The 11,527-nt window shown below is 45.3% G+C and overlaps 1 protein-coding gene across 7 annotated transcripts in view; it reads right to left on the bottom strand.

The window, feature by feature from the left end:
- Positions 1 to 9,344: 9,344 nt before the first annotated feature.
- RAI14 (retinoic acid induced 14) overlaps positions 9,345 to 11,527 on the bottom strand; it is an 87,177-nt gene continuing 84,994 nt past the window's right edge. For all 7 annotated transcript variants that reach the window (XM_032992245.2, XM_032992249.2, XM_032992247.2 and 4 more), the window contains one exon: positions 9,345 to 11,361. In XM_032992245.2, coding sequence (XP_032848136.2) covers positions 11,284 to 11,361 — 78 coding nt within the window. In that variant the 3' untranslated portion in view covers positions 9,345 to 11,283. The remainder of the gene's footprint in view (positions 11,362 to 11,527) is intronic.

Raw genomic sequence — 11,527 nt, 5'->3', positions numbered from 1 at the left:
ACCTTTGTGGATATGGTTCTAGGTGAACAAAAACATGGGAAGTCTGGGCTACAAAGTCCTTGCAGGAAGGCAAGGAGTGGGTTTAGGATCCACTTATGATAGATTCTATTACATCTCTGCCTTCCAACACAGTAAAATAAAAAGCGTGGAGAGGAGAATGACTGGAAGGCTGCTGTGCATCTTTTTGACTCGGTAAATTCCTTAAATTCTGCAAACCTCCACTGTTGGATTAAATCTAATTTCCTACCACACCTTGCATGAGATCCAGAACTTGGATGACAGTACCTTTAGTATGTTTTGTCTCTACTTGACAAGTCTCCCCTTGCAGGCAAGGGAAAACCTTTAGTAGAAGAAACATGTAGTTCATATTTTTTCCATTTTCACAGGCTGATCTGGTCATGACTTAGATTTTGCCCATCTGCTTTCTTATAAAATGGTACATGTAAGTACTCAGAATTACTGGTGATGTAAATGAAAAAAAGAGTTCCTGGAGGTGGGAGCTGGAACCAGCATTTTTCAGCCAGGTTCAATATAGCTGTAGTAGGTGCTGCCTGGCTGCTCTGATTTACTGCATTTGGGGCTCTGGGCAACCCAGATTGAGAGGCCACAAAACTGACAAGTGACTTTTCTTCCAGTTATTTTGATTTGTGCTTTTCAGTGTAAGAACTGACCTCAAGAAGGCACCTCTTTTTATTCTACCACTACAACTACCAGTAGGCCTTGGGTTCCATCAGTCTGCTAAGGTACTGAAAGCCAAAATAATGACTGACTCCTGGTCCTGTCAATCTTTATGCAACAAAACACCAATGTTGCTGGTGCTAATGTTACCTCTAACCTCCCAACACATTGAGAAGTTCTTGTGTTTCTCTGGTTTTCACATATTGAGGCCCATCTACAACCATTTAGATCTGTAAAGACTGTTGAGCACAAACTTCTTCAAAATTGCATTCTATACCTCTGTTTCAGAGTTAGTCATGGGAAAGAATCAGTTGTTTAATTTCATATAGATTTATAAGGAAATACATGCTTGTATTCTCAACTGGATGGGTCATCAGTGAGGTCAACAGAGTAGCTGGAAAATTTGAGATAAGCCACATGCTGTTTCCTGTAGGTGTCTGTTTTGAACTTCATTTTGTATCAGCTTGTAAAGCTAAGAATCGAGCAGGTGGGTCTTAGCAAAATAAATATGTAGAAATTGTATAAATAATTATAGTAAGCACTATACTATAGTAACACTAAATAATTACAGTAAGCACTGAAAGAGTGCTTTTGCTGATAGAACACTAACATTAAACTGAACAAATGTGGAATTATTTTAAAAATGGAGCTGTTACAGAGTAGAGGCTTGATGCCTTCCCGTTGAGACAGAAATTAATTTTTACATTAATCTGTTTTTGAGGGGGGTGCAGGACTGCGTAGGTATAAATGGCAGCTAAGGGCCACAACAGGCTCCTTCAGCCTCTTTCTACCCTGCTTCCCTCCTTAGCCAGGCTCAAACAACTAACAGGGTAGTGCATTAACCCTGCTAAATCTAATTGTAAGGGCTCTGCAAGGGAGCGAGTGTTGCATGGAAATGTAATCAGGCATCCACACAGCTCTAATCTCTTTGCAGAGTTAATAGTGACAAGTGGGCTTGAATATCCACCATGAATGTGAATGTCATTCTATGCAAGTATTCTGGAGAAATATACCCGAAGGAAATCTAGAATGGCCTGAACTGCACAACAAAGAAATCTAGGAAAAACTCCACTTTTGTTACACCACTGACAACCTGCCCCCGCAGAGAGACAGTGGGAATATCACGCCCTCCATAGCAACAGCACACAGCAGCATGTGGTGAGTTTGGGTCAGCACTTTGGCAGTCCCCTGACACCCCACTCATTTATTCTGCAGATCAAAACCCCAGTGGGCCACTGGTCAGAAAGTAGACATTAAACTTGCTGCTTTGGTGGTTGGCTCTTACAGATGAGCGGGGCGGGGAGGGGGGGGCAGGTAAGGTGCGGGTGGAGTGGGCATGTTGGGTTTTCTAGTCTGGTACGAGGCTGTGGGAAAGGGATGATGAAAGTTCTCCCTGCGGAATTTAGCAGCCTCCTACCCTTCCAGCTCAGATGGGACTGTGGGGTTGACCAGAAATGAGCAAGCCAACAGAAAGCGAGAGGCCTCAATGTATGTCCTATATTTATCTAGTTAGATAACAAATTATCTGTATATAGGTGTGGATTTTACCCCATAAATGCCAGTAGAGTGCAGCAACGGATTTGCAACACTGAGGGAGGCGTGAAGCCACTCCACCAGTCAGGCAGTAACTGCAGGGGGTTTGCAGCAACACCAGGCTGCAATGCCTCTGTCTGCTTGAAAACCAGACGCTGCCGAAGGAGCCAGGCTCCTAAGATTTCGTACACAGCTCAGAGCAGCCCAGCAATAAGGGGAGCAAGCATTTTAGTGCAAAGCTGCTCCCTGAACCCCAGCAGTGCAGGCTGAGGGCCCTGGTGCCAGCACCCAGACTATCCCTGCTCCTGCAGGTGTTCCCGGGCATGGAGCAGCCGGTTTACACTGCGGAAACCACCTTGCAAGATGCAGGGCCACCTGCAGGGAGGAGTGAGATGATCCAGAGCTGTGCCGAGCAGTTAGTTGAAAAAACTGCAGTCTGACCTCAGCCGACCCATCTCAACCAGTGTAATGATAGGGGTGGTCTTGTTCCAGCCTCTGAGAATATTCCCGGCTGCTTTTAAAGGTGTAACCTGATGAATCACCAAGAGCACATTCCTTCTCCCAGCAGTTTTACAACAAGATGTTTACCTCAACGGAGAGCCCGATTTTTCTTAAAAGCTGCCGTCAGATGGCTGGAGAGATTCTCCAGATAAACTCGAGGCATGAAACAGTTCCCAGAGGAGCTGGGGTAAGCCCAGGCTGTTACCTGCTCACAGCAGTGGGGAGCGTGTCCCCTCAGGCGACCACTCTGTGGAGGTGACCAAGGGTCCTGGAGAGGCAAGGACTGCACAGAGCTGCTCAAAGGCAGCCGGCGTAGCTGCACGCCCTCCTCTTCCATGCTACAACCCAGATGGGTTGATCATGCACAGCTTTGATTAGGCAGATATTTGCAAGGGGGGACACTGCCAGAGACCCATCAGGCAAAGCATCCGCAGAGGGAACTTTGCCAGCCTACCCCTTGCCAGTTGTTGGATGGTGATGTGATTTCTTTATGTGGCAGCAAGGACAGGAATTTTAGAAATGCTGTGGATACCACGCAGCCACCCTCTGGCAGTGCAGGGCCTCAGAACAGTCCTGTTCACACACCCTGACCCCAAACCCTCCGCGCCACATGCTGCGGCAGACAAGGCAGTACCGGGGAGCACTCTGTCCTTCCCCCAGGCACAGGGACCCTTCTACCCCCCTGCTGGGACCTTCCAGCAGACATGCAGCTCTGCAACATCTGCATGGGCATGTCTGCACCTAGATCTGCAACATCTGGCCAGCTGTGCTCACCCCCATCTGCAGCCCCACCAGCTGCTGAATGTAGTGCTGCTTCTTTGGGAGCTGCACTTCGAATAGCAAGAGCCCCAGGAGCTATTTCTAGGAATGGGGCAGCGCAGACTTTCATGCTTTGTGTCTTTACTCTCCGCACTGTTTTCCAGCTGCAAGGGAGGCTCTAAGGAGAAGGAATACCAGGTTAAACTCTCTGTCCCTCCCTAACTGTTTGGGTTTTTTTGGTTTGTTTTTTTTTTTTTTTTTCCTTTTTTGATCTGGAAAATGCAGCTTAATCCAGCTCTGCCTTGCTCTCCAGCCTCTTCTTTGGGGGATGCCTTCTGGTAGGCAGCAAAGTGCTTACAGAGAAGCAAATGCATCCAAACATTTTTGGACAGGGCTTCTGAGTGTGCATCAGAGTGCAGGACTGTTGCTGCTCTAGGACAGAGGATGGAGGAAGAGCCTATGTCCACACCTAGTCATCACTGAGGAGCGTTTTGGCTAATCCGGAGGGGAAGAGTGACCACACAGGAGTGTCAGCTTCCCCTGTGAGCATGTTTGTGTTTTGGTGCAGGCCTGCTTGCCTCCTGAGAGCCACTGGACACAAGGTACCAGCTGCAGCATCGCTCCCAGGCAGGGTTAACAGCTCACCATGAGTGTGCAGGGCCCGGCTGGGCAGGCAGGAGCAGACGGCCGCCCGCCAGGACGCAGGGAGATGGGCTCCAGCCTGGAGCTCCATGCAGGGGATGATGTCACGGAGATGTGCCTGTTTCCAATCTCCAGCTGCTGGTAGGAGGCCCCATTACCAACCGTCTGAGCATTTCAGGCTGCTGGAAAATGTACAAGGAGGGCCAACACTGCAAATCTGGACAGATCAGCATGCAAGCAGGCTTTTAAAATAATAGACTGAAAAATGGATGATTGTGTAAATACCTATGTTAAACTCATCAAATAAGAGTCTGTCAGGGCAGCCAAAGGTTTGTAAACAGACACAGATGTGTTGCCATAAAATGCATGAGGAGCTACAAGTTGTATCACCAAACAGACCCTCCTGAAGCCACTGGTGTGACTGGCATCTGCAGGACTAAAAGCACAAACTTCTACTGTTTGTGTGAAGGGGAAAAGCAACCATCAGAGGAGCGTTATGTTGGTGACACACCACCCCAGGATCCCAACAGTGGGTCCAACAAGACAGAGGCTGTCATTTCTTCTAGAAGACATTTTGCCATACGCTATCGCAACCTGGGGAAGCCAACACTTGCAGGTGTAGAGCAAAGCACACAGTTTTCTTGCCAGCAGCAGGGTCTGCTCGTGAGACTATTCTGTAGCTACAGAAATTGTATCTCAGGCTTCTTCAAATAAGTATAAACTTTTTAAATCACAGGTTTTAATTCGCTTCAGCTGCAGTTCACCACTGTATATAATTAATTCTAAGACAGAGTTTATGGAAATGGCTGTTAACATGAGAAGAATTAATTTGTTACTGCCATGAGAAGATGGACATGAAGCAAAAATAATGTATGGTTCTAGTCTGTACTTAGTATCTCAGCTCCTTATTTTCAAAGGGATCTGTGAAGGATCCAAATAGAGGAGGAGGAGGAGAAAGGGATGAAGAAAAAAACATTTGGAGGCTTCATTTCTATGAAATGTTTTGCTGAAGGTTGGCTTGCACCCATGAGCACTCCTCAATGACCCACGTTTGCAGAACTAGACAGTGCTGCTACACATGAAGGTTTCAAGGTACTCAGACACTTGAACTGTGGCTTGGCACTAAATTCAGAGTACTTTTAGTGCTCCCTGTGGCAAACCGAAACCACAGTGAATAAAGAATTTAAAGCACTGATCTGTCCTAAAAGCCTTGCACCCGTTCCTATTTGTCTGAAATTTGCTGGGTTATGCTTGTGCCTGCAGAATATCTGGTGAATTACACCATGTCTGCCTATGCTGCTGCTCTGAAACCTCAACACCTAACTCCTCCAAGAGCTTTTCCATGCATTTATTCAACATGGAGCACTCTGATCCACTGTGCAGCTGCTTCGCAGGCTAAATCTCGAGACCTCCCGCAGCGCTGGCTGAGGCCCTGGCCCCACAGGCAGCTGAAGTCACAAGAGGCTGTCTGTGCTCCAGGACCTGTCCCATACTGGGAGGCCCGACCACACTGCTTGAGCCAGAGATTCTTCCCTGCAGCACATCGGTCTCTGTCATGATTAAGGGCAGATTGCTTCAGCCTTTTGCGTCTGTCTTTTGCTTAGATGAAGGCTGGCATCAGCATGGAGAAAGCCCTGGGATATTTTGGCTGGCCCAACCCAAGCCAGAGCCTCCCTGGGGGCAGGTCAGATGGGCAAAGGCCCACGTGGACCCCCCTGCTCCACTGCCATGAGGCAGCTCTTCTCCTGTGGCCCACATGGACCTTCAGCCTCCTTTGCTTATCCTCCTCCTTCCTGCACACTCTAGGCCAGTACCCCACACTGCCAAAGTCCCTCAGAGAGCATCTTTTATGGTCTAAACACAACATACATTTAGCAACAGTAATTTATTTAGCTCCAAAACATTCAGAACAGTGAAATCACACACCACCTACCTCCTTCCCCGAGCTAGCCAGCCATTGCTCAGAAAACTCACATAACATGAAGTGGGCTTCAAAACTAAATCACCGCTTCACACAGCAACATGTCATCTGCCAAGTGATCTTCAGCCAGCTTTTCTACTGGCTTTCTCTTGGTTGCTTCTCCTAGGGCACTGTGCTGTGGTTTACTGCAGCACACAGCAGCGTGGCTTTCCCTTGGCTTTCACTGTCTTGCACTGACACATATCACGTTGTCATTTAGTTTACCTGAGGAATGGTGGAAGGGAAACCAGCAGGCCTTTCTGCCATCACTGAGTCCCCTGCTCAGCCAGCATGGGAAAATACCAGCTTCATACCTCATGCCTCTGTCGAGGAGGTACCTCAATAAACCATCTAGCAAATGTTTCTTTTACTTTCCATTTCTTTTTCCTCTGGAAAGTGGGACTCATGGGAATGACACTGATGCTCTCAGTTCTTCAGAAGTAGGACGGTGCAGAAAAAACCTAAACATACCAAAACCACATCCAGGGGGACAACCAACCACTTTCCTTTTTCTGCATAAGGGACCTGTGAGCAGGAAATAGCCACAAGCCACAGTGGGAGCATGCACACACTTTGATGAGGAAAGGAACAAGAGGATGCTGCTGTCCTGCTGGTGTGGAGTGTGCCCAGGTGGCCAGACTCATCTAAGAGGGTCAACCACCCTTGAGCTCAAGTATTGGCTATGTAACACTACATGTTGCTAGAGGCAAAAGATCTGTAAATCAAGGAGACATGGCATGCTCCAAGAATTTCTTGTCTGATTGCTGCTGAAATCTCCTGAATCATTTCACTCTCCATCATCTTCTCATGCCTGCCTGGGTTGGTAAAAGAGGGGGCCTGTGACAGCCAGATGTCAAATAACAAGGGCAGCACCCACTTATATGACATTGCACTTCCTTTCTTCAGCAAGAGAGAAAAGAACAAAAAAAGAAGTGCTGTTAATGCACATCTAACCAGATGCCTCCTCCTGAATTCCACTCGCAGTCCTCTGAAGTCCACTACCATCATTTGCCACTGTTCTCTACTGCGACAGGGCGTGGGATGGGTGAGAAGAGCTGGTATGCTCGAGCTGAGCAGTCTGACCAAATTACCTGTTGTGTGCGAACTGCAGTCTGTGAGTTTGATAAGAGGATTGTTTATCCCCAGCACTCATACACTTAGTAGGGAGGGGGGAAGAAATCTGCTCTAAATATACTGCTGAAGAGAAGACCCATGCTGCCACGACTGCCCATGCAGGAGGTAGAAATAAATAACTACCAGACCAGTGATGCTTGGGAAACACTTCTACTCTAAATGTGGCAACAACCAACTTTGAAGGCAAAAGATCTGCCCCTAAAAAAAAAAAAAAAAATCTGTTACACAGAGCTGGCACCCAGCCATCCACAAGGAAAACAAATGGCAATTCAGATGGGAGACACGCGGCAGCAGGCCCATTGCTTGTGACAGCACAGAAGTCATCAAAACAGATGTGATCTTCCCTGCCAGGTGATCTCATCATGAACAGATTCTGCACACCAGTTTGTCAGCAGTCTTCTTCAAAGGAAACCCAGTACTGAGCATCTTACAGAAATTTTCTGTGAGAGGCTGAAGAACTACTTGACCCTTGGGATGTAACCAAAGGAGGTGCAATTCCTGCCATTTGTGTGTTCTGACCTCAGATAGGAAGGTATTATTAGCAAATAAGTTACTGAAAAACTAGTTTCTCAAATAAAACTCAGGAGTAGAAGAGATGATAAAAAGCAGTGGGACTATGTAACTATTGCTAAATTTAAAGAGAAGAATACACATCCATATATCCAAATGCATTTACATACATACATATATATATATATATATATACTTTCACTGTAGTTCTGTTCGTGAAATGCTGAGTGATAGAGAACCTCAGTTTTGAAAAATTGTGGGACCTCACCAATCTGTGCTACTGCTCTAAGGCAGTTTTAAGCTTAGTTGGAGTGCATCATCCAGTGGTGAACGGGAAACTTATTACTTCTAGCAGGATGTCCATGTGAGAAATGGCTCTGAATTTACCAATCAGAAGGCATAATCTGCAAAACTGGTTGCACGGGGTTGGGAGTGGATTCTATTCTTCCTTGATCTACAAGGAAGTTAATAATCAAGTTGCAATTTTACAGAGGTGTCCTGGGTTTGAGTGAGTGGTGGAGTTTTTTGGTGGCAGGGAAGGGGGCTATCGGGGTGACCCCCTGTGAGAAGCTTCTCGAAGCTCCCCCAGCTCCAAGTGAGCTCCAGCTCTGCACCAAAACTGAGCCAACCAGCTGCGCCTCTGTGATAGCATATTTAAGAAGGGACTTGCTGAGGAGGAGTTGGATTTGTGAGGAGGAGTTGCTGCAGCTGCATGAACACCAAGGTCAGTGGAGGAACGGAGGAAGAAAGAAGGGGGGAGGTGTGCTGGAGCAGAGACCCCCCTGTATCCTGTGGTGAGACGGCAGGGCAGCCCCCCCTGCCACCCATGGAGATCTACGGTGGAGCAGACATTGATTTATGGCCTGTGGTTTCTGCCTGAATAATGAAGGTGCTGTGCCTGAAGAAGGCCAAGGCCTTGCGGAAGAAGGCAGCCCCGCTGTTGTAGTTCAGCACTGGGAGGATTGCAGCATGCGGGGGTGTCCCATGCTGGAGCAGCTCGGGAAGGGCTGCAGCTGTGGGAGGGAATCCAGTTGGCAAAAGTTTGTGGAGGACTGTCTCCTGTGAGAGGGGGACCATGCTGGAGCAGGGGGAAGAAATTCCAGAAGCTCCCTCCACTGAAGATGGAAAAAGCAGCAGCACTGACTGCACCCCCCCCATCCCCTGCCCCTGCGCCACTGGGGGAGGAGGTAGAGATATCGGGAGCAGAGCTGAGCCTGGGAAGAAGGGAGGGGTGGGGGGAAGGTGTTCTCAAGATGTGGCAATGCTTCTCACTGTCCTACTCTGTTATGTGTTGTTAGTGTCTATAATAAACTTATGGTTTTTTTCCTTCCCCTAACAAGTCTGCCTTTTGTTTGTGACCATAACGGGTGATTTGCCCCTCCTGGTCTTATCTCCAACCCCAAGCCTGGCTCATCTGTCCCTTCTCATTGCCAGAAGAGAAGGGAGAGAGAGAGTGGCTGTGTGGTGTTTGGCTGCCAACCAGGCTCAAACCACGACAGGAGGAAAACCCAGTACATCTGACAGCTATTTAAACATGAGACAGAGAACATATCAGCACTGTGTTAAGACAGCATTGCGAGATTTCTCTCAATACAAAAAGTAAATGAAGACACAGAAAGAACAATAATGAAAAAACTGGAAACAGTTTATTTGCTGCGTAAGGAACCTTCTTGTAAATTACATATAAAGAAACTTGCTATGCTGTGGTATATAATTTTCAATAATCCACAAAGATAATTGTAATAAATATACAAACCAAAACAAAGTAGAAGACTAAATCCATCAGGCAACCTACAAAATGATCCATCAAGTTTTATACTCTGCAGCATTAGCATGCTTTAAATCATCCTGTTCATCTTGAAGTGCTGCAGCAAAATTCTTTTCACATTTCTTTGGAGCATTTTCAAAACCATCTAACTACAAAACACTGTTCAAAATTAGCAAGCATTAGTTAAACCGCCCAAGAAAAAGTAACACCAAGGTCTAACTGATGCAAAGGTGTGATTTTTCTTTTTGCTTTTAAAATCCATTTTAGTTTTGCCAGGGTTAGGAATTACATGATGTAAGTTCACTATGAGTCCAGTCAGCCTGAGATGCTGCTGACTCTTGTCATATTATGACTCTATATAAACTTCATAGATTGTATAGCTCTGGAAGATTTCTCTATTAGAGACATATCCACTAACAGGAATAAAAACAATACCATAGTGAAGCTGCAAGCTAGTTAGAATGGTTGTACCCTCAAGTGCAGTGTGTGCTTAGAAACATTTTTTCATAGTTCATGTTACACCACATCAGACATTTTTACTTGACTTTAAATTTCAAAGCGCTGATAAAGGCTTTACTGATGCCCCTAGCCTCTAGAAACATGTAGAAATTTTTGACACCTTTTGCTGTTCTCTACCTATCATTTCTACATTTGTTGAAACAGCAGGCTGAATTGCATTTTACACATCAGCAACACACTGACAGACAAGTCTATTATTCTGTGCAGATCTTTTACAAACTGAAAGCAGTTCACTATGCTTCACTATTACTGAATACTTGGGGGTATAAAAAGAAACTCTCTAGAACACGATTACCTAAAAATATTTGTTAATAAGCTTAATGCAAACATTATGTAGAAAAAATGGTTTAGTTACAAAAAAATTCATTAGAGGGCCAATAAAAATATACTGAAGGAGATCTTTACAAAAGTGAGGTTAAGAAGTATGAGGCATTGACATTCACTGTAAACATCCTGTGTTCACTAGAATCCCTTGTCTAAAGTTTATGTTCTGGTTTGTTCCTGAGCTTCATGGCCAACACTTGCATAGATAGCTAAACCTATCATAAAGGGTTGTTTATATAGACATTTCTGTACTGCTTTGTACAGAACTTCAATAAACTAATGATTTTACCTTTTGAAATAGTTTCATCCCAACTACCAGGCAGTTCAAGGAAACTGAAGCATGGTATGATTTTTGTATACTCAGTGCATTGGATGGGTTGGGACAGCTACCTTACGGTGTGTTAATCTTAAATAACATAACATTGAGAGTGTAGCTGTTTAATGTTCTGGTTTAGCATAAATATCTACTTCTGCTCACTGCTGCAAGGCTCACTTCTGCTCTGCCAAAGTCTGTATATGGCAAAATGTCAGGAATCTGAGTGCTACAACATCAAGCAACTAAATTAATCCCCATAATAAGATGCAGCTTATAAACAGTACAGAAGATCTTATAAAGAATTTCACCTTTACACAGGCAACATGAGTGATTTCCCCTAGATTAACCTCCCTCTATTGGAGGAAGCTAGAAAGTACTTTCAGGGTAAACATGACATGGAGTGGCCTAAGTAAAAAGTCTGAAGAACATACTTGCATTTTAGATATGAAAAGCAGGCATGTGTTTAGTTACTGCACACGCAAATGCACACGGGAAGTGGTAGAGACAGACAAATCCACCTCACAAACAGCACAATAACACAAAAGCAGCAAATTGCCCATTTTAAATCTTACTTTAAGGCAAATCTAAACACCCATAGCAGGATTAATAGAGATAGGGAGTTTTCCTTGGCTTTTTTGTTTACTTTTTCTGTGATTGGCTTTTACACATCGATAAAATTTGTTTAAGCACTTTCTGGACATCTTCATCCATCTGACCCTAGACAAGGGGAAAAAGAAGAAAAGATGATTGAATTCAAGCATCTCTCTACTCTTTAAGAATATTTACAAACGAAAGTTTAAGCTATAGTAATTAGATCAATTTCCCAAAAGGAAGCAGCATTAAATTTATACCTCAACAGTCATAACTTTTGGGTGGGATGTCT

The sequence above is a fragment of the Tyto alba genome, unplaced genomic scaffold (genome assembly GCF_018691265.1).
Source record: "Tyto alba isolate M040663 unplaced genomic scaffold, T.alba_DEE_v4.0 Super-Scaffold_42, whole genome shotgun sequence".
NCBI classification, from domain to species: Eukaryota; Metazoa; Chordata; class Aves; order Strigiformes; family Tytonidae; genus Tyto; species Tyto alba.
Note: the sequence above shows the minus strand (reverse complement) of the source record. Positions and strands in the feature narration are given on the sequence as shown.